At 43.9% G+C, this 23,942-nt stretch overlaps 1 protein-coding gene across 6 annotated transcripts in view; it reads right to left on the reverse strand.

Moving 5' to 3' along the window:
* Positions 1 to 11,896: 11,896 nt before the first annotated feature.
* The window catches only part of SGCD (sarcoglycan delta), a 1,117,370-nt gene continuing 1,105,324 nt past the window's right edge, over positions 11,897 to 23,942 (reverse strand). For all 6 annotated transcript variants that reach the window (XM_086931235.1, XM_086931238.1, XM_086931236.1 and 3 more), the window contains one exon: positions 11,897 to 19,449. In XM_086931235.1, coding sequence (XP_086787361.1) covers positions 19,276 to 19,449 — 174 coding nt within the window. In that variant the 3' untranslated portion in view covers positions 11,897 to 19,275. The remainder of the gene's footprint in view (positions 19,450 to 23,942) is intronic.

Below are 23,942 nucleotides of genomic sequence, written 5' to 3' on the forward strand. Positions count from 1 at the left end.
ACATTGCAGAGCTGCCACTAGGTAATATAGATTAAAGCTGGGGAGCGCCCAGCCCCCCTGTCTTTGGGTAGACACAAGAATGAATTAGCCCTCTAAGTCTTCCCAAAAACCCAGATGAATCTAGCCACCATTCTTTCAATTAACTTGCACCATGCGTTATCAACCTCCATTGGAATAGTGCTGAAAACATAAACATTTAGGAAGAAATATCATTCTGACGAGATTACATCTCCCCATTATTAAGAGTTTCAAACTATCCCAATGACTAAAGTCCTTCTTAGTCTTTTCAATAATAGGGATAAAATTTGTATCGACTAGATGCTTCACCTTCGCTGTAATACTGACTCCCAAATAGGTAGCTTTCTCTACTACTCGGCTATCGGAGGCTAGCGTATGTCTAATTATCACTACCTGCGTTTTTGCTTTATTTAACGAAAATCCTGAGTGAGTCCCAAATTGTTCTGTTATCACAGAGCGGAGAGCCCTATTTGGATCACTGATAACTATTGCCACATCATCGGCATAGGTCAATATTTTTGTATCCCAGCCCTGCAGACTGACGGGAAAGATATCCAGAGAGGCTTCTATCCTTCTGAGAAGGGGATCAATATATAGTGCAAATAACAAAGGAGAGGCCGGGCAGCCTTGCCTCATTCCCCTTTCTATCAGAAAGGAATCCGACTCACCTCCCATTATCTGTAAACGAGCTATTGGACTAATATACATCCTGGTATTGCAAGTATAAAAGGGCCCACCCAGGCCATTGGCCTCCATAGCCTGCCACATAATTACCATTACACCCCATCGAAAGCCTTCTCTGCATCCAGCATGGTGACCCCCATGTGTTCTGCTAGGACCTCAGTGGCATCAAACAATGATATTACTTCCCATACATGATCTGAGGTCCCTCTACCTGGAATAAACCCATGCTTCCACACCAAGACTAGTCGATGTATTAGACTACCCAGACGGCTAGGGTAAAGCTGAACATCACTATTTAGCAATGTAATAGGCCTAAAAGAGACCAAGGCTGTAGGTTCTTTACCTTTTTTAAAAAAAAAATGATTATATTTGCAGTACCCCAGGACCCTGGGGGAAGCCCCTATCTCTAACCTGCCTAAACAGCTCCAACATTTCCTGAAGAAGTTACACAGAAAAAACTTTATAGCATTTCAAAGGTATAGAATATGTTCCTACTGCTTTCCCAGATGGGAGAGCCTGGAGCGCTGCTTGAAATTCTTCTGGTAAGATATCTGCCCCTAAAAGAGACCTCTCCTCCTGGTTTTTTTTTTAGCAAATGTCACAGTGTCCAGATATGTCTCTAAATCCTTAGGGCATCGTGTGGGGGAGACTTTATAAAGATCGGCATAAATTTCTTGAAATGCTTCTCCAACTTCCGCTAGGTATGTTATCACGCTGCCTTCTGATCTGACTAATATGCCCGGCTGCCTGATTTTGCCTTGACCAGACTCCAAGGAGTCACCCCACGCATTCATTGTATTCATAGCCCTCCTGGTCTATAGCCATGAATTTCCTGGCAATCTTCTCAGCCTTAAATTCATTCAGGCGTGCCTTAGTTATACATATCAAGGTCAGCACTGGGGTAAGATCTCTCTAGGAGGTTATAGCACCTACCAATTCTGCCTCCAAGATGTTAAGCTTTCGATAAAATTATTTTATCTGTCCCGACCCAACTTCTGTTTGGAAATGCTAAACCTAAGGGTGTCCCCTCTTACACTGGCCTTGAAAGCGTCCCAGAACATTCCAGGAGAGGAACTGCCTTTGTTAAGTTTGAAAACCTCCGGAATCCAGTCCTTCATTTGACTTACATACTCTGGGTCCGATAAAAGAGCCCTCTCAAAGGTCCATCTTCTAGACACACTCCTCAGTCCATCATGAGGGAGTTCCAAGACAATTGATTTATGGTCAGGCATTAGTTTTGGAAAAACTTCTACCTGAGTCCCCCTGACAAAGCTGGTGCGACCAAAAAAAAATCCAGCCTATCGAATTTACCATGGGGGCTAAAAAATAAGTGTATCCAGGCTCAGGTGCTTTCAGGCTAGTCCAAACATCAATTAGGCCAAGGTCAATCTAAAGATTCCTGAACGATCTAAATAATTGTGGTTTACGCGCAGGACGGCAAGCTTCACTGCCCCCAAGTCCTCCTCTTGAACCATTTAAATTAAAGTCCCCACAAGCTATATACGGGGTGGGCCAGGATGGTAATTCAGTTGCTAAGAAATTAAGCAATCTACGGTTGTCTATGACTCGGCATATATTGAGCCCAGTGAAAAAGAGCCGCTGCCAACCTTACACTCCGTTATTACCCATCTCCTAAACTTGTCTGCTGCCTTATGGCCCGGAATGGCAGTATTTCCTTGACTAAAATGGCAACCTGCTTAGTCTTGGTGTCCTGAGTTGTGTCACATTCTACATTCAACCCTAAGGAATTCAATAATACACTAATCCCACCATGCGATATAGGTCTCTTGCAGGCAGTAAACATCCGCTCTTTAAAATGTAAAGTCCTCTTGAACCCGTCCCCTTTTTAAGCTGATCAATTAGCCCACACATGTTGATAGTAGCAATGCTGAGCTTAGCCATCCCCGACAGATATTGTCCTAACCATATACGTTAACCATCAAAGCTTAACAGGTCCCAAACAAGACCCCCAACCCACAAGTTCAACTTGGGCAAATCTCAGAGTCCTGTCTGTCAAAATCAAATATAGCATTAATCTGGCTGAATTTGAAATAGCACTACCATCTTTCCCTTTGTGCCACAAAGTGTGCAGTCAGTCTTAGACAAACTTGCTGCTTTTTTACAACATGTCAATCATCATTATTTTCCCCACCCTACCCCTGACCCAACCTCCCAAACACACCTTCACCCAGCCTGCGCCCGTGCCCACTATCAGGCCCAGAGAGGGGTTTAAGGTTTTTTCGGGGGTCTGTATTACCTTTAGATCTCTTCCGGTGCGTTTGTCATTTAAAGACTGTTTCTGGTCCTTCTGGTGTACTGGAGCGAGAAGCAGATTTGCTTAGACATGAGTTAGAGTCTTCCGGGCCTGAGCCGTCCGTAAATGAAAATAATGTATTGGTCCCTTTAGATGTGAGATCAGCAGTGTCCCAGCCAGCATGCTCTATATTATGCTCAAGTCCATCTCTGGCTTCTCCGGGAGTAACAGATCGAGATGCGTGCATAGAGTTCTTTCAAGGGGTCACCTGCAAATTTTAGCATGGTTACTCTCCGCTCCACCTGGCTCTCTTAACACCATTTGCGAGGGTTGCCCCAGAGCCCATGACAATTCCACTTTGTCTACCAACTCAGGTCCCTCGTGCAGCTGCGGGGAGCCCCCGCATAAATCAATGGAAGCTAGACCAGAGCCCACATCAGCCTCGCCAGTATCAGGCTTTTTATAAATCTCCTCGGGGCTAGGTCCATCGCTGTTTTTTTTATTGTGAAGAACTCAGTGATTGCTGGCTGTGGGGGATATAGGTTTTCTTTACTAGAGCAGGGAGCCACTACCTCAGGACCCGACAACACTCCAGGTTTTTTTGCAGTAATTAATAAGCAATCTGGCAAGTTCCTCCTTCTCCCTACACCAAGACTTTGAGGCCGATTCTTAACAGAACGAGAGTCTATGGGCTTACCTGCACCATTACCTGCATAATCCCGAGGAGGCTCCTGTCTTGTCCCCAGTGCCGGTGCAGCAGCCTTCACTATGATTGATAGTGTGTCTCCCTTCTCTTTTGTAATTTTGGCAGCTTTAGGAGCCATAATGTAGTTTACACACAGCATCTAATCCGTGGTGAGATTGAGACTGCCCCAGAGATTCTTCTGACGAGTCCCGCCCACCTGCTGAGCGCGATGATGTACGTCTGGGTCAGCCAATCCAGGATCCCGTCAGACACGCTGGCACAGCCCTTTGAGGGTTCTGAGATGCGGACAACCCCTCGCTCCGTGACCATGCCACTAGGGGTTGAAACCAGCATCATGCCACACCTCGCGGCAGCCCCAGGAGATGATCAGTGGTCCGGCAAATAGGCCAGGGAAGGTGAAAGGGGGGAGAGGTGAGCCGGGAGCGGCAGGGCCGGCGCTAGGCATGGGCAGCATGGGCAGCCGCCCAGGGTCTCGCGCTCAGGTGAGAGGCAGGGGCCCCCCCTGCTCCACCAGGGCCCCCTCCCCACACATTACAATACACATCAGAGATGTCTGGTGTCCAACCGCGTGGTGGCATTCCAGGGGGTGCAGGGGTGGGGGGGGAGGACAAACGGAGTGGGGAAGTCACAGCGGCAGGGCCATCAATTAGGGCTCAGAGTGTCAGGGGCGAGGCAACACCTCTCTTAAGTACCAGCCATTCCCTGTCTGCATTTTGTTGCTAGGTGACAGAAGGCCCCTTTGTTTCCAGGACCAGCCGGACATAGGTAAGGAGTAGTGAGTGAGGGAAGGAGGGAGCAGCCAGATCAACTGATGCTGGGGCAGTGTTTTAAGAAAGGCCTTGTTACTGCTTCGAAGGCCCAGGGGAGGGGGCCCCCTTTCCCTGGGCCTCGAAGCACTAGAGCAAGCTGCAAGGTCCAGTTGTGGGGCCCCCTTTCCCTGGGCCTCTAAGCACTATAGAAATCTGCAAGGTCAGGGTGTGGGGGCCCCCTTCCCAGCCCCTTGTAGCCACTACTCCCTCTTTCTTTACCTTTCCTTTATTTGTTCCCCTGTGAAATGAATCCAAAAAAAGAAAAACTTTTTTGCTGGAAAGGTCATCTTTTGTGTGACATTTCTCACTTCCAAAGTGCAGCCTTGAGAAAGAGAGAAATAAAAAATTCAAACGTAAAAAATAACTAAAGCAAGACAGAGTGGGTCGAAAAGGGGCCAGATTGATTTTATTCACACCTAAATCACATTAGTGCCACTACACCGAGTTTACCAGTGAAGCGCTACTTTTGTTTTCTTGTCTTTCTCTAAACAGCATTGTTTTCCCCAGGTGGGGAAGTGCACCATTTCTGGATGTACTGCAATACCTCCTTGATGGGCGGACTGGAAAATAAAGTGCATACCACTGCTCTGTATTCACAAATGTGGTCTTTTTAAACCATATTGCTTTTGTTTTTTAAGGATATATTCAATGGGCATTGAAGCAGGTCCGTTCCGGCCCTGTAGTCATGGCCTTAACTTTTCATGCAAAAGCACTCATTCATTTCTGAATAAGTGCTAAAGCGTCATGGTAACCATGTTGTTCCTGCTTATATTTCACATGCTTTAATTAATCTTACATTCCTTATGAGTGTTTGCTTTTTCCAGAATGTTGTCACTTTTTTTTTAGGCAGCATATTGCTCTTGTCTAGTGCGTAATTTGAAATGAGTCGCCTCTAGGTGTTAGTAGCGGGGCACAATTGGGGTGTAGTTGAAGGCAGTGCGAGTTTCTCTCAGTGGGGTAGTATGGTGTTCAGTGGAGAGAGGATGTGGCACTATGGTCAGAGCTGCCAAATTTGGAACTGGGGAGACAGGTTCAGCCTTCATGACCAGTCCACCAGACCAATCTCCATGAGGGAGCACATTTCCATGCTAGACCTTGCAAGGACCCACACGACCTTAGAAGCCCTGGTGTCTTAGCACCAGCAGGTGAACCCTAGCAGTGGCAAGTGTGGGTTAACCTTGAAGGCCTGTCTACCACAATCCCTATTGAAGCCCACTGCAAGTCTTTTGGGAAGGCCTACGAAGCAGCACACCCTAGAGCAACAGTGACTCTGTCATTGAGGTCACAGGACCCTTGAGCAGGGAGGCTCTAGGGCGGTGCAAACGGTGAGATCGCATTGAGCGCTGACTTTGGGTCATGTTTGCGAATATATTATCTTTCTAAAAGCACTTGCTGCCTCCTTCCTGGTCTCCAGGAATTTTCGGCAACAACAAAAATGTCATGAAACTCCGGTGATCAATAATATACATCTTTGTGAGACCTGCACCTAGCTTTTCCATCTAATGAGACAAATGTAATCCATTTAACAGTTTTAAAATATATGGACTTATTTCATTTGTATATTTATCTTTTTGTCCATGTTACTGATATCCATGTTAGGTCTCTTCAGGGATGCCAAATAAGATCAATAGTCCTGCGATGTCACTTTCTATGATGTCACTTCTTGTGATGTTACCAAGGGCGGCTCCTTCACTAGGGCAGAGGAGCGACGCCCCACTACTTTCTCGCAAAAGCAGAAACGCAAAATGCTAAAATGTCCATTTTATGTTTCTGCTTCTAGCACTGCGAGAAAGCAGAAGTGTTTCGTTGGGGGCGGGCGGGTCTGTTTTAGGGCAGGAGAGGATTGCCTTGCCAACTGCTAAGGGCGCTGACTGTTCGGCCAATCCAGTCATGCGCACTCTGGCCTTCCTCTATGTAGGCTGCAATGCAGCCTACATGGGGAAAATGGCCTCCCCATAGGCGCCTGGCTGGTCGGCCTCCTGATCAATCACAACGCTGCCATTGCAGCAATATGATTGGCTTAGGGGAGGGGAGGGAGGCTGCCTGCTTCTTGTTCTCCACCCCCCTTCCGAACTCCCGCGAGATCCTCCACCCGCGAGTCATGCCGGCTGCGACTGGAAGATATATGCAAATTAGAGGGGCCTCACATCTTCTCTTTCGCCCGGGGCCCCAGGAGTTCTAGGACCGGCCCTGGGGAGCGGGAGCTCAGCTGCGGTACTCCTATGCGGACGCCATCTTGCCTCCCTCAAGGGTTTTTAGAGTTCAGGCTGTCTGCTGATGCTTTTATTAACCAAACCAAGTTATTTTAAAAGGACATGGTTTAAGTTTCTGATCACTGCATTCGGAATTGAACGGGTATTCGAAAAAACTGGGGGTTGACAGGTGTACTGGTAGACTCCCCTGCTTAGGAATAATCAACCCCCTGGAATATTCCAGGATAGCCGTTTAGCTAGATGGGAACAGGGGGCTTTGGTAGCATCGGGGATCTACTCACAGGGAACCATTTGGCTTCATTTGAAGAGGTTAATAGCAGATTTAATATTGGGCCTCTGGACTTTAAATTTTTTTCTTACAGCTGAGGTACTCTCTATTGAGAAAGACTGGGGGTATTTCAGGTTTTGCGCGGATCCCCCTGATGGAGATGTTAATTAAAGGTACCAGCTCCTCAATCTCACAATTATACAGGTGCTTGTTGGAAGGGGTCCCAGATGATCTGGAAAAGCACAAAGGAAAATGGTGTGCATGGCTAGACCTGTCGGATTCCGGCTTCTTGAAATCTCTTGATCTGGGAGGGTCAATTTTATGCTCTTAAAGCCTGCAAACACAACAGTATAAAACAATTTCTGATTTATATGTAACACCAGCTAAAATTGCTAAATGGATAGGGTGGCTGGGACCCGCAGCCCTAGATGCTGTGCACCCCATAGCAGACCTGGTCCATATGTTCTCTGCTTGCCCCATCCTAAGAACAGTAGGCTTAGAAATAGTAGGTTTTTTAGGTGAAGTCCTCAAGGAGAATATATCCCGTCACCCAAGCTTATGCTGTTGGGTGTGGATGAATTAAATATAGGGGTTGGGTATTAGCTAATTTTTATAGCCAACGCAGTTTTTAGGCTCTGTGTGGCCTCGGCTTGGTTAGATTCCCACCCCCGACCTTTCAGCAATGAAAGGGACGCTTACCTAGCATCGCTAGGAACAGGCCCAGAACCCACCGACCACGCATGCAACCTGGGGATCATCCTCGACTCCTCTCTCTCCATGACCAGGCAGGTCAATGCCGTCTCCGCCTCCTGCTTCCACACTCTACGAATGCTCCGCAGGATCTTCAAGTGGATCCCCTCCGACATGAGAAGAACCGTCACCCAGGCTCTCGTCACCAGCAGACTGGACTACGAGAACGCCCTCTACGCAGGAACAACAACCAAGCTCCTGAAACGGCTGCAACGCATCCAGAACACCTCGGCAAGGTTGATCCTCAACGTCCCCCGACGAAGACACATCACACCCCACCTTAGAGGCCTGCACTGGCTCTCCGTCAACAAGAGGATCACCTTCAAACTCCTCATCCACGCACACAAAGCCCTACACAACGCCGGACCAGCATACCTCAACGACCGACTCAGCTTCTACACCCCCACCCTCCGCCTCCGCTCTGCCAACCTCGCCCTCGCCACAGTTCCACGCACCCGAAAAACCACCGGCGGTGGCAGATCCTTCTCCTACCTCGCCGCCAAAACTTGGAACACTCTCCCTATCAGCCTACGACAGACCCAGCACCTGCTGGCCTTCAGAAGACTTCTCAAGACCTGGCTTTTCGATCAGTAGCAGCTCTCCACCCCCCACCCCACAGCGCCTTGAGACCCTCACATGTGTGTAGCGCGTTTTACAAATTTAATGATTGATTGATTGACGCTTACTATATTGTTTGCAATTTAGAAAAAGCACTTTATGAACGAAAGGGCAAGAGGGCTAAAACTAAAGGGAGGAGGATTTGATGGCTGTTCTCGAGCTGGGTATCTCAGTCTAAATAAATGACTGCTGCTTGGGTTATATCTAAGCTGCATTGGCTTAATGCCCGTAATTTATTATTAAGCCATGCTGATCTCTTGCTGATGAATTCTATTTATGATGAAGTGCTGCTGATGTTTGATACTAAAAAAATAAAGAGAATGCAAAATAACTCTCTTGCCAAAGGACAATGGGAATAGAACAATAGAGTTAGTTGACAACTAACTTAGGAAATTCCCTCCAAAGAACCTGTTGGGCAGAAAAGTCTGGTGTTGTATGCATGGTTATCTGCAGTCAGTCTGCACATTGTTTTGGATGCTCTGCATCTTGGCTGTCCAAAGTACAAGAATGGGGAGAATGAGAGAGGTTTATCCCACTTCCATAATCTTTAAATGATTATATCTTTTGATAAACAAAATAAAAAAATAATGAGTTCTAAAAATCTCTTACTGATTGTGATTGCTTGTTATTTGTAAATAGCTCACAGAGTTAAGCAAATAGTAACAACCCTTAGTAAACTGTAGTCAGAGAGAGAGATCCAGAGCTTACTGTATGCCTGGTCCTTTGCCTGAAGCCTGTGTGCAGGCAAGGGCTGGAATCAGTCTAACAGGGATATTTTATTTGTCTTTCCTTTGGGTGACTTAATAACACAGCATTTCTATCCATGGTGGCTGGTGTTACTGTAAAAGCTAAATTAACAGGGTGAGCTGAGGCAGAGCTGAGCCATGGGTCAGGCTTGGTTCTTAGATCCCGTGCATGAGTCAAGCCCTGGAAATGTTTGCAATGTAAATCATACAACAAACATCAAGCAAAATGTAATAAAGTCTCTTGCAAATTCAAAAAAGAGCATATTTCTTTAACATGTTGAAGCATTGAAATGAGTACATCACAATATAGCACTGCATTGAGAGTCACACCTTACAAGGGATTGTTTTTAAACATGAACGTAGAGCCATTCTTAACCCCTGCCCAACCACACTGTCATTAGCGAACTATGAGGCACAGCAGTTGTCATATGAACCCTATATGTTGCCCACATTCTTATAGATAGAGCAACATTACAGTATATTAAATGAAATGCAGCAGGTTTTTGTACAGCTGGCATTCTGAACTCACATATTTGAAGGTGGTTTCTTATGCGGTGGTGAAGAAAAAGCAGGATCAGTAAAACAAAATATTTGCCTAAAATCACACAATTTGAGAAAGTGGGGAAGCCAATATTATTTCAGGTTTTTTGGTTTCACTTTTTGGAAAATGGGTATCTATTTGCCAATCCATGTAACTACAATGTTAATATTTTGTTTTTTCCTTATTGTGCATGAAAGGTAAATGAGGGCGACAAGCAGAACATGAAAGTCAGAGGTTTGGGTTTGAGCTTTCAGAGGCTTGCCTACCTCTATGTAAAAGCAACACTCAACACTTCCTCATAAGGAGTTGTGTTACTGCACTCCTATTAGACCGGTCAGCCTTGGGGTGGTCTTCTCCTAACCTTACTCCTTCCTCATGCTTTTGCAGAATTCTTTTTTTGTTGGCCTCAGGTCTATGTGCACTGTTAAACAGTGCTTAAGTGCTTGTGCTCTCTCGGTTAATCACGGCAAAATTGGCTTACACCCACCTAGCACATTTAATTTACTTGTAAGTCCCAAGTAAAGTTTTTCTAAATGTACCCAGGGCCTGTTAATGAAATACTACAGATGGGCCTGTAGCAGTGATAGTGTCACTTACTTTTGTAGCCTTTCAAATATATCCCAGGCCTGCAATTGCAGCCTTTGGGTGCAGTTTTAAACTAAACATTTTGACCTGGCTAAATAAACCTTTTGCTAGGTCCAAACTTTCCTTTTTAATAAACATGTCACCACTAGGGTAGGCTCTAAACAGCCCACATGCCAAGGTGCAGTGTATTTAAAAAATTGGCCAAGTACTTTTCACTTTTACATGTGCTGGTAGTGAAAAACTCTTACATTTGTTTTTCCCTATGGCAAGGCCTACCCACTCTAATAGGATACAATTATTTTACCTTATTTCATTTAATAAGTGCTAACTCACAATTGGGAGCAGGTATGAAAGCTGAGCTGTGTCTCTACATAATTGTAATTTTAAACCCTCTGTAATGGTAACGTTGGATTTTAAGTCAAATTCTGAAAATGGCACTTTTAGAAAGTTGCATTTATCTAGGGGAAGGTGGGGCGGTGTGAGTCCGGAGCGGTTAGTGAATGAGAGCCGAGTGGGCTGTCCAGAGGAAAGAAGGCTGTGACTGGGGCTGAGAGAGGGGAGGGTATGGCTTTGAGGAGCCCGCGCAGCCACTGCTAAGACAACTGTAGCTTTGCATGCATTAGTGCACGTGCAAACAAGGGAGCAAGTAAGAACATGAGCGCTTGTGAAAAGCACTGTTAAAGAAAAATATAGACCCGAAACATTTCCTAAATGGGACAAGTGCAATGCTGCAAGTAATGGGGTGGTGCGCCGTGGAAGGGACAAATACACAGAAAGGAGTGTAAAATAGGAAAGATAAGCCACTTGGAAGCAAGGCTTTTAAAAGACACTCAAAGAAACATATGAAAAGAACTGAGTGCGCTGTAAGCCCACAAAGTATATACAACATGTCTTGAAGACACAGAGCAAGCACTGCTTAGGCTCAAACTAACAAGGGTTTAATATCAGAAATCAAGTGCATGCCAAGGTTAGGACTTGCCTGTGAAGAAGAAAAGAAGGATCAGAATTACAGGTTTCACTTTCAGCAGGAAAAATCCAGCTATCGGCCAAGCCCAAAGAATAGTCTAAATTTGGAATGAAAGCACCTCTCCTACAATGGAATCTAACTGTTTTGCCCCTGCTTTCTGACCTCCCACATACTGTCCAGCAGAGTATACCTAACTCCAGAGAGTTCACGGACTTATAACTTGAGAACAATTCATTTGATTGCATGCTTTTGATCGAAGTGGCCAAAATAACATATTAATAAAATAAGCAAATAAAAATTGAATACATTAAATACGTGCTTTTTCTTACAGTTGGGATGCTTTCTACCTCATGTTACGTTACCATAGCTAGTATTTACCAGTGCATCATTGTAGCACTCAAGCACACAGGTGTACCTGTCTGGTTGGAGAGGTGTTGGTTAGTTGCAGTATGTACGTATGTATGTCCTATATGAAATCGACCCTGCTGGTATGCATGTACATATTTTTTAGATGTATATGAGAGAAATATAACACGCCTCATGCAGTATTTATTCAACATACATGAAGGAAGAGCTGTGTATGGTGGGACGCTATCCCCATGTTGTTGACAATGATGGTTCCAGGTTATGTTCAGAAGCTCAAAACAGTATTGCTCATTACCTCACATCCAAACAGCCACCTTGCACACAAACCAATCAATCCCCTTAAGTCGGAACAAGAAAGAAAAACAGGCACCTTTCCTTCAAAACAATCATTATTTTATTAATATATTTTACAAGATTGCAATTGAAATCATTTAAATACAAATCTTTTTTTACAGAAAATGTAATAAAGTTAAAATGCTTCCTTGTCGTTTAGCATTATTGCAATGCTTACAAAATTTTGCATAGAGTGTGTGCAAGGATTGATGTTACTGGATACAAAAAAGCTATATATATTTCTCACACAGACCCAAACACGTGAAAAATTAAAAACAGTCAGAATGTTAGAACAAGCCCTGTGGTAAACGTACAAATACTTATCTTTTGTTTTTGCTTGTGTCATCATTGTGGAATATGTTGGCCAGGGGGGTTTGGGAAAGGTAAGGTTTTATGATGCTTGGCAATAAAGCCACTGATGGTGCCAGTGTCCTGTGTACAACTGTCCTGCAGCCACATACTAACTGCATCACTTGAAAAAAGAAGATACAGATACCTTTCTGTCTGTGGAGTATAAACCACCGCTGGGTGTCAGCATTTAAAGCAGGGGCAATGGGCGAAGCCATGTTCACCTTGGAAATAAATTCGAAGAGTAAAGGCCTCGCCATCTTAACCCCAAAGGACCCGCCCTCCCTACCCCCTCAGAGCAAAGGGAACTACTTGCCGCAATAATGGAAGTTTCGATGCGCGGTGCCTTCGTAGGTGGCACAGTCAGAGGTTGGTTGTACAATACTTTCTTGCATTCCAGCTACTTCCTAGGGGTGCCATCGTTAGAGCCAGCCTTTGTATTTTGAGGTCTTTAATATCACTGTAATGGAAGTCAACTAAAAAAGCATATGCTTAAAACAGGTCCTAACCTCTAGAGATTTGAATTAAGAGCCCCCACATTCTCTCAAATGAAAGTCTGAGCAGTCCTTCACTTTGGAGTTCTGTGAGAGTTTCCAGGCACAGAAATCAGATGGCTTCTTAGCGGGCGCATGTAATCAATAGTCCGTTTATGTCCAGCACTGGCATTAAATGAGCCAGATAGGCCAAACCCAAAGAGAAACTAAGGTTAACAACCTAAGGCAGATATGGCCAAAGAGAGCTGGTGAGAGGCTACAGCAGCCCCCCTTCGATACATTCCTGAATGCTAAGAATGAGGCTCACACCTGGAACATGTGGACTCTCGTTCCAAGGTCACCTTTTTATTGCTATCAATTTACATCTTGAAAGAAAAATATTTCAAAGTATGAAATGGCATCTTCTTCTGCCGAGGCGTTCATTCTTTGCAAGAGAAGACAAAAAGCTCTGGATACCTCAACACTGCAGACTCTAAAGCGTAGGCCCAAGAGGAAGCCAGGCATATCACAAGTTAGGAGCCATTGAAGTTCACTTTGACTCCTTCATCCGTTTCCGCATGTTAAGATAGAATTTACCCATCAGATCACTATTTGCACAAAGCAAGTATTTTCCACCAGCAGGGTCCTATATATAAGTAAAATGCATCTTTCACCAGGCAATTAGTGCAACGTGAACACGTATCCTCATTTCCAGATCCAATGTGTACACAAATTATAATTCTCTGCATCCACTAAGCACAATTTCCACTCTTTAATGTGCAATGTCAACGCAGGATCTGTGGAATGTGTACACAATGCTTCCGTTGAGCTCCATTGTGGCCGAAACACTGACAAAATTGTGAGCTACGAAGTTAAAGACTTCCGTAGATTGTACTGGGTTGAAATAGAAATTCCTGCATTGCAACCGTAGAAGTACACTTAACTGGTGGATATTCTGTAGCTTTTCCCCGGCATTTATAATCTCCATAAGTGCCTCCCTCCATTCCTGTAGCTTTACTTGGGACTCCTAGGATTCCCACTAGCTCGTCTACATTCTGGTTTGCTCTAAGAATTGAAACATATAAGGCAGAAGAATTCTGCTAGTCAGCTTGACTGTTTATTTACTCATTTTTTAATCGCTTCCTACCAAAATACTAGGAATGAAAGTGTTTAGACTTAAAAAAAATTAGAATTACTTCCAGAATGTAGATATGAGGTTGTATGATTTCATCCTACAAAAAGTTAACTGAAACTGGATGTTTATCTCATGGGGCAGATTGGTTACAGAATACTGTCCTTGCCAGTATGAATGCGATGAAAGCTCTGTCATTCTTCATGTAGGCTTTAAGGGAAGGTCCTTCTACAAAGATAGCGAAATCGTTATGAAAAATGCCCTGAACTATTTCCTGGCCTGGACTTTGGCAGTTGAAGCATTTTACAAGTAACTTTGGACAAGGTTAGCATTGAAGGAAAGTGCACTGATTCCAGCATGTAGCATGAATTACCATTGACTCTCAATGAAACAATAAAGGATTAGAAAAACAGCCAATACCAAACAACAGCTCAATGCAAACAAACTACAGTCATGGCCATCAGTTCTTCATTCTTGTATCCTGAAAGCAGTGGCAGCTCCCTTAGAACATTGGATTCTCCTTGATCTGTAACTCATCTCCAAAGAGAACCGAAAGACTTATAGCATAAATGAACCACATCTTGAAGGAGAAATGTCTCATCGAGTTTACCACAAAGTAGAAACACTAGAAGTAATACCAGAGTTGTTGCCCACCTGCTGATGAATCAACCACCTCCACTGAGATCTATTGCATGAATCCACAAACTAGTTGCTGTCTCACGCCTCCACCATCTTTGATTAGGGCTCTCTAAAAGGTCCACCTCCTCTGTTTGCGACTGTTTCATGGATTCTCATGCTCCACCAGGCTCTGTTATTTGCATCTGCCATTTCGGCCTGGTTTTGTTCCAGGATCCACCATTTCTAGTGGGATCCATTTCATGAAATATATCCACAGTTGCACAGTTCAATTTATTGAATTTGCTACCTTCACAAGGTCTTCCTCGCCTGCAGGCAATATTCCATAGATCCAGGACTCTTTATGTCCTCCTGGGGCCCACTCACAGCAAACTCATATAATGGCATCTTATGATAAGGCTTTTGGTTTCTTCAGTGGCGCCCCAGTTATGGCGGATGAACGTCGCCCTACCTGCTGCGAGCTGTGCAGGCAGTCGTCTTAATAATAAAAGGGTAATAGGTACCATTTTATTATAACGTGCCCCAGGCTCGCGCTGTTTTAGCGCAAATGCAGGGGGCGGGGCTGATTTCTGCAATTGCACTATTACTTCATCCCCTTTCCAGTGCGCATGGCAGATTGTCCGGCTGCCTACAGCCGGCCAATCTAACATTCACACTTCAGAGCTAGCAATCCCAGGGCTGAGAAACAACTGAGGGATTGCAACCACATGCCTCGAGCCTCAAATGCAGTGCTGGGTTAGCCTGCTCCAACCAATCCTGAAACTGTGCTGCAGCTCCAAGATTGGTTGGTTTCATTTTTCATAAGGGAGGAAGTCCTTCCCTTTCTGGCAGACCGCCCCTAGACACTGCTGAGGAGAGCAGAGAGACCGCAATGGGACCCTGCGTGCCAGCCCAACAAATATGGTGAGTTTATTGGGCATGACGCCCCACCATAATTGAATCTTGCCGGTCACTACTGTTTGGTTTGCTGTTCCTTCCATATGACACATTTTCTTTGAATATTTGACACATTCTGTTATTTTTTTCACACCCTCCTCTCTTACTGGGTGTTCGTAAAAAGACTTTAAAGTTTCAATTTGAGGGCATTTTTCTGGTAGATCCTAAACATTCTAGGGGCTAACTCTCCACGATTTAAGACCTACAGCCTGGTATATTATAGAGAACTATGAAGAATAGTTATAAAATGAAATAACAAGGAAGTAGGCAAAACACATGAATTCTAGTATCATAAGAATCAGGAAGACTTCCACATAAATAAAGGGTTTGATAGTATATGTGTACCATTCTTCTAGATTCTAAACTGTAAATTCCTTGCAATTGGCAGTGTCAGTTTAGAAAGACATATAAACAAAATAACCATGGTATATGGTTTATCAGGGCCAAAATAGAATTTGACAGAAGGTATATTTAATTTGTTGTGGCCCATCAACTATTCCAGTACAAAAATCACAAACTTTATGTTTGTGAAATCTGACTCTGCTTTGGTAGTGCGCCAGCTTTAGCACTCCATGTCATCCCAAGGGGAAGACTTCCCACACATGGACTGGTCTGTTCCCTGGCAATACTTTGCAAGGTGGCAGTAAACCATCTCAGGTTCTATTGCCAATGGCTGTTTTTATGTAGTGGGGGCATTGGCATGAATTTCTTTCAAAGCTGGATCTCTTTTTTACCTTAATGGATTCTACATTTATTACATTTATTAAAGTCCAATAGTCATGCCAAAATGCTGCAAGTTATGTCAGGTGTATTGAATAAAAAAGAGTTGCTATGAGGACCTTTATAGAACCAGGGCTTTGAGTAGTGTCAATGACAATGTTCCACTAAGATAATTATTTGAAACCTTATATGTAATCAATCATACCAGTCGAAGAGTTAGAATGACTATTCCTCATAAATTAATTGCAATTTTGAAGAAAGAAATAAAACACTGGCGAACACCATGTGGTCCAACTTTGCTTTTTATCAATTAATAAAACGTTATGTTTGTAAAATCAAATATTACATTGTGGTCCCTGGTTCTCTATCACATTGTGCTCTTGCATTATATTTTCATCATCCTGATAGAATTGTGAGTGGGTAAAAAGAGGTCAGACTGTCCCAGCCACTACAACTATGAACACTGGACTAATGATTATTTCCTAGCATGTTTCGATCACGTATATTTGTTTAGGGCTGGTCATCGTTTGGCAGTGGAACACATTTCTAATATATGTGTTTACCATCAAGATATTCACTATGTGTCCACGTTAGTGCAAAGAACACTTTCTTCACTTTTTCACAATGCATGTTTTGATTGCACAAAAATATTTGTTTATTGATTGATAAAAATGAAGGTTGGCGGCATGGTGTTCACTATTCCTTCTTTTTTTCAAAACTGCAAGGTATGTCAGATGGCATGGGATCTAATATGAAGTGAGGCTCAAAAGAAACAATGAAGCCTTGGCAATCAAACAGCCAGTGGCCGTGGTACATGGAGACTGACTGGAGACTGATGGAGTGCGGCTTAAGCATCAACAAGCAGGTCAATCTTTGGGACAGTGAGATTTGAGGTTCTGGGCAAATGCTCTGATGAATTTCTACTTTTTACATTGTATAAAACCCTGTGGATACTGACAGTCAGGTGCATGTGAATTTACTGCTTCTTCAGCATCTAGCTGTTTGAAGGGGGTCACTTCACAGAAGGGAGAATAACACTGAGAACCTATTGCAGTGGAGAAGATGAAGCAGGCAAATGGCAGCCGAACAGACGAGTCAGCGAAACTCTGGAGGAACCCCTGCCATGCGCAGAGCTGTATGCACGAGAGAGACGAACAGCAGTAATATCCCAGCTAGATGTATGCATGTGAGAGTAAAGTTCCATAATAACGTTTATACCTACCGCGGACAGGACATGCCACAATTTGAGAATAACCACCCCGATCACATGGGGTATTGAAAACCAGGAGGTCTCACCACTTAACATTTAAGGAGAGAGTAATGTTCTTTGCACAGTACATGATGTGAAGTAAATAAAAAATTATCTTTCAAATCAGAGTACAAACTCATCTTCACTTCACAAATGCACACAAATATCACTCAGAAGAGAATTTTGCGGAACCTCAAAACCCCCACACCCATCACTCATCTTACCATATCTAACAATCAATTCCCCACCATCCCAGCCGCCCCAACCAACATCACAAGCCATAATTCATAACAAAGACCTGAATGCCCATCCTCCCCAACCCTATGATATACATCCAGCAACCCAACCTAACATTGAACACCCCTTCTTTGCAAAGCAAAAGAAAGCGAATAAAGCATTGTAAGAACAATAAACATGGGATGTGCTTTTCCTTGCAGAGTGCATCGACTTAAGGCATAGGCAGAATCCCCCCTCTTTGAACAGAGATGGTTCAGTCCAGTGTCACAATACAAACAAACCCTTGGGTGACCCTTTGAACTCTAAAGGGGACCAAAGGATTAAAGAGGGTTCTTATGAGTGAACAAAAACATCAACGAATAGGTTGGAGGGGAGTCATTGTTAGAGGAGCAGTGAACTCAATGAGAGAGCAGAGAGGGGAAATGAACACAGAGGCATTATAAATGAAGAGACGAGGCGAAAGAAGAAAAGAGATGAGAGGGAGGGCAAAGGTAAATCATTGTGATTCCATCTTTGTCAGTAGCTGACTGTCTGCTACAGCTTTTAATTATATCATATTGACTGAGAGCCTGAAGAAGGCAATGTTGGTTGACTCATGAAGTGCCTGGCCTTGGACAATTAAGTAGCCAATAATTCCCAGGCGAGAGGTAGACAGATGGGAGCGTACAATCGGCAGTTCTCAGTCCTTCAACAGCAGCCGAGTCCTTCAGCCACAGCCTATTTCAACTGGATTGATGACGGGCAACAATGCATAACCAGATGATTCTGCTTGCAAGGCAGCCAGAACCACAACTGGAGCAACTGGTGCCAGGTATGTTCTTATGTGCTCAGAGACTCAAGGGCTTCCCGAATCCAAAATATTGCACACGATCTGACTCCAGAGTCTACAGGCACCAGTAGCAGTTAAGGTACCACCTCATCTATTCAATGGCATCAGAAGCGTCTCCCAGTCTACTGATGTGGCACCCGCACGCGACCAAAGTCATCCTACTCAGTAGGCAAGGCACGAGCACAGGTTTTGGGACTTCCAGGTCTACAAGCATTGACCTAGTCAATGCCAGGTTCAGCCCAGCGCTTAGCAGTTAAAGCCCCTATTTTACATCTCACCTCGGCAATCTTTTCACCTGGTATTAACACAGCCAAAGAGACTGAGATCTGAAGTGGCAGATGCTTCTCGTTAGCAGTGAGCCGTCTAAGGCAAGGGGGCACCACTATGGTAGAGGCCCAAGCTGTGTCCAGGTGACTGCAGTGTGCCCGCCTTATGTCACTTCCAGCCCCAAGATCCATCGCCTTTAATTGACCCATCAAAACCAGGCGACCCTCAAAGAACTCTGCACCCCACATTCTCAACTTTTGCCAAGCTCAACACAAAGTCGTCTTGCGTTCTAGGATGATGTGTCAGGAGCTGGGCAGGGAAGGCTAGAATGGTACCTTGCAGGGTCTCTGGTTTATGGGTAATGCCTCTGGGTCACCCTGGGAATCCTTGTACTGAAACGTCATTTTACAGAGGATATATATATTTTGAGATATATATCTATATAGGTAAATGTATATTCACGCACACCTTTACACACTCACACACCAAATGTCTTTGATAGGCTTTCCGTGTCTTAGTAAAAGAGTCTCAAGTGCTGCTTGGTGGGGCCAAGGCATGTCGCCACTCCACCCCGGGTCCTTCTCAGTCCCTCAGGAGCAGACACCTGAGTTTATCTGGCAAGTGGAGCCACTGCCCGCCTGGGACAGGAAAAGTCTTCCGTTGCTGCAGACGCAAATCTCGTAGACCTTCTGTCTGGCTCCGGTGGAGCTGTACGACCCTCGCGGCAGACGAGGAAGCTTGATGTTGGCAGCATCCAATGAGATCTAGTGAAAAAAGAGAAAAGGTAACATATACTCAACTCTGGAGAAAAAGGCACAGTGTATTATTTCCCCTTTATACACCATCCTGCCTCAGCACACATGATCACACTCACAAGACCATGCATCAGTATGTGTATTCCATTGATATTTCTGTTTCCTTTTTTTCTAGGTCTGGAGCATAAAGCGCCGGGACACTCCTTTAGAGTAGCCGCGCGCTATAGAAGACCTATAATAACATAACATAACATAACATAACAAGAACAGGACTCCAAAAATATGCACCATTTTATCACCTTTGGCTTTCTTGTTTGACCTCAAGGATTCAAATGATGAAAGGAATGAATAAATATGTTTTACATCAGTTAATTAAACACACAGCAATTCATAAATGCTCAATTTGCATAAATACAAAAAACATTTACCACAATATATAAAGATCTTGGCGAAATACAGCATCTGCTTTATACAACTATATGTATTGTGCAATGTTTGCAACTTTGCCTTTGAAATAGGGCAGTTCATAGATCAATAAAAATGAAAAAGTGACACAAATACAGGGGCTGCCAGACACTCCTGGCATAGGATAAAGATTCTGTAAACTATATAGTTTCAGGGATGCGTGTATTCGTTTCCTGGCATCCTATAACCTGCTTAATGAATGTGTAATTATTGTCTAGAACTTGATTAAAACAACTGTGGCAAAGCTTGTAAACTCGCCGACCAGCAGCATCTGACTACTAGTCTCGCCATCAACTTCACATCATTAAAGGCACGTGGGGTGTAAAATAACAAAGCACTACTTAAAGTGCAAGGGTAACAAAGGACCCAAATCCATCTACTGCGAGGGTGGGGTGGTCTAGTAGGAGGGAAAAGGGGGGGTGGGGGGGCAGTGGAGAATTTTGGTGCAAGCATTCCAAAATGTATGGATAGAGTGTGACAGGGTATTGGCATTTAGGTGTGAACTATACGTACCAGGCAGTGGACAGCCACAGTAACCATGAAAGAGACAAAAGGCCCTTCTCATTCAGAACAACAGACTGCAGTCACCTTAAACCCCACCATCCACAAAGTGGGAGTGCCAAGGGAAAGACCTAATTACATTTATTTTAGGAGCCATGTCTCCTTTGCTCTAACTTTACTGATAAGGTTTCCTCCCTCGTGAATCCTAAGATACAACAAAAAGTAGAACCCACAGGCTTCAATCACTCTGCTTCTCTTAAACGCACAATGCACATACTACAATAGCCACATATGGAAACATGCACAACATACTCTTGGATGGGATTATGTGACAAAACAGGGTATACATCTGACTGTACATTGGTGAGACGATCTCAGACATTGCCAAGTAACTCATTTTTAGTGAGTGAGGGGAAAAAACAATCAATTCACAGAATATTGATGGAAGAGCTTTCAATGGGACCTTTCTTTTTTCTGTGCCAACTCCCCTTGTGCAGCGTACAGACCCTGTGCCAAGGTTGGGATACTCCTGAATTTGCTAAAAAGAGCTGTCCCAGGATTGGCACACGGCAGGCGAGGGCTCTTGATATTTAAATGATGTGTTCACTCTGAATCACATGTTTAAGCTGACCCTCTTGTTACCTTCCATCCTCTGCGTGCTTTCTATTTCTGAGTGTAGCCTCCTCTCAGCCTCATGCCTACTTCAATCCTTCTTATTGTAATTCTGCAATTGGCTGATGCCTCATTTCATAGACCACAACCTCTCCTCTTTAAAACCCTATCCCTGTAATCTAACATTGCCTGGTCTCTGCCAACCTACCTAACTCACCAGTCATTCACCTGAAAGCACATTGCCCCCACTAATGATCACACCTACCTGATATTAAAATATCACAAAGTAACTGAGTAAATGCATGAAATTTTTTCTTGAAAGCACATGACTAATCGCAATAACCAACAATATCCACTATCCTTCGGTTACAGAGTAACACGCTACTCTCCGTAAAGAGCTTCAATGCCTTGTCAGGGGTAAGCGCTATGTAAATCCAATTACAATTACAATTTATAGGGAGAGCTTTCTCCATCAATACGTCTCTTTGTGTAAATCAATTATTAGAAACAGACTATAACACACAAACTCAGTTTTGAGGGGACAGAGAGTGAAGTCTTAATTGCTTTTCACAACTTACTGCTGTCTTTTTTATTGTAAAACATGAGGAACCTTTGTGTTGACACAAATTGATACTATGATATGAACCTTCTGCTCCAAATGAGTAGGTTCTTCCTCAGCCTCCAAACATGTGCTTAATTAGAGCCGCCCGGCATCAGATGTTTACCGAGAGCAAGAGAGGAAATACACAAAGAGAGGAAAGATGGAGGAAGGGAAGGACAGAAAAACTCTCCAAAAAAAGAAAGCAGAACCCTGCAAGAGTGATATAAAAGGTGGATTTAAGACTGTATTGTATTGTATTGGATTTATTATTTGTAACGCGCAACTGTCACCCTACGGGTATCCTGGCGCCCTGCACAGCCTTGGTGTTTTGTGTTAAAATTAATTCTACAGAATACAGGCTTCTGAGCAGAGCTTTAGGCACCAGAACTCATTCTTTTACAAATTAAGTACTGCTCACAACAAATCAATGTGTTGTTACCATACATGTTAAATAGTCACATTGAAGTGTGACACCCTATGTTGAGGTGATATGCAGCAGCTTGTGTGCTCTTAGTCACACAGGTGGTAGATCATTCAGCCACATAGGGTGCATGCTTGATTATGGGGCTCTCCTACCTATTCCAGAGGAAACAACTTCTAGCTCTTCCAATCACTTCCTACAACAGACATCTCGGGCCTTGATTTAATTAAAGATTGTATGTATATATGTTGCTGCTGTTTTCTGATGCCAAGTTAGAACTGTAGGGTAACACTGAAAACTAAAGAATTGTACATTTGGACACTAAACACTTTATTTATGGCTTTCTCTTATCACATGATTATAAACCAGAAGAATCCTTAACTGGGTTCTTAATATTTCATCTACAGGTTTCTGCCAGCAGGAGTAACATCCTATAATTGCAGCCGTTGAGTGGCATAAGATACCACATCGTGGTGCAAAATAAATGTTGTTCTCTAAATATGGGTCATCACCAAACTCCCAAAGCATTGTCAAAGGAAAGTTACAATTAGGCAGGGCTTGGGGCATGTGCCATCTCATGTTGTTTGTGAAGGACTGTAAGATTGCAAAATATTGGCAGGATGCTTTGGCACTTAAAAAGAAGAACACACCGGCCAAAGCTCACAGTGGCTATTTTTGTACCTGTGTTTTCATCAATCATTTATGGAGTGTTGACTGGTGCTTGTCTGTGATCGGTGCAGATGTTTATACCTGCAGCACATCTTTTTAGGTCTCGCCAGTCAATGCGCTTGCGCATTGAGCTTGCGAGAATATAGGGGCTTAACGAGAGCTTAGCGATCGGGCGATTCCATGCAGTGCCCGTGAAAAGCAAGCTCAATGCGCAAGCGCATTGACCTCAAAAGCGCTTCACTTGAGCTCCACCACCAGCTGCATCAAAGGCTTTCATCTTCTCTTTTCGAGAGCCTGTGCTGTGCCTCAGGCATTTCTCCTCCCCGTCACCATTTGTCTCTTCAAAGGCTCCGCTCCTGCCCCCCGCCTGCACCACTCTCCTACTATCCTACTCCCACGGCCGTCCTATCCGCCCTCTTATCACCGCAGCGCATGGCACTGCTTACATTTTACTTTGACGGCCGACAGGCCGTCTCTCGCGTTTGTTTTTCTTTCTCTGAAGTAAGAAAGTTCTGAACTGGATACTCTCAAGACAGCAGCACAGGCAGAACGTCCTTTGCCTTCGGGGCTTGAGAAACTTTTGGCTTTCACCATTATTACCTGTGGGTCATCTTAGCCTTCAGTATACTGAGAAGACAGACACTCCTCTAACCCAAGTACATACTCCACACATTTTATTAGACTGAAAAGAGGCACGGTGTTAGTAACTTTTGAGTAACCTAGATATCATTTGAATTATGTACTTGCTCTCTGATTGGTCATTGGATTAAGTCTAATTCATCGCATTGTATTTAAAATTGCCTACTTTACCATTTAATCTAGAATATTTTGCGGAATTAGCTGAATTAAGTAGAATTATATAACACCAACCTTGGTTTACCGTAACAAACTGAGTAAGTACTTAATCATCCTCCCAGAAAGTAGTTTGAGGCCTCTTTAGGCGTAAAATGCGTTTTACAAACGCGACAGAACAATGCAATGCATTATCACACTTCTTTGGCAGCCATTGTGCATTCTCTGCTCTGATACAGAACTAAAGTTCACACAACATTTTTTGTGAAGGAAATTGTAATTGTATTTATATAGTGCTTTTTAACCTTGACGAGGCGTTGAAGCGCTTTTCTTCGAGTAGCACACTACGGAACACAAGGTGCTGTGTCAACATCCGATCCTTTAATGCAAACTCTGGCAGTGCAGTGGGTCATTGTATAGTGACCTGCGCTGACCTTTGTA

The sequence above is a fragment of the Lissotriton vulgaris genome, chromosome 7 (assembly GCF_964263255.1).
Source record: "Lissotriton vulgaris chromosome 7, aLisVul1.2, whole genome shotgun sequence".
Lineage (NCBI taxonomy): Eukaryota > Metazoa > Chordata > Amphibia > Caudata > Salamandridae > Lissotriton > Lissotriton vulgaris.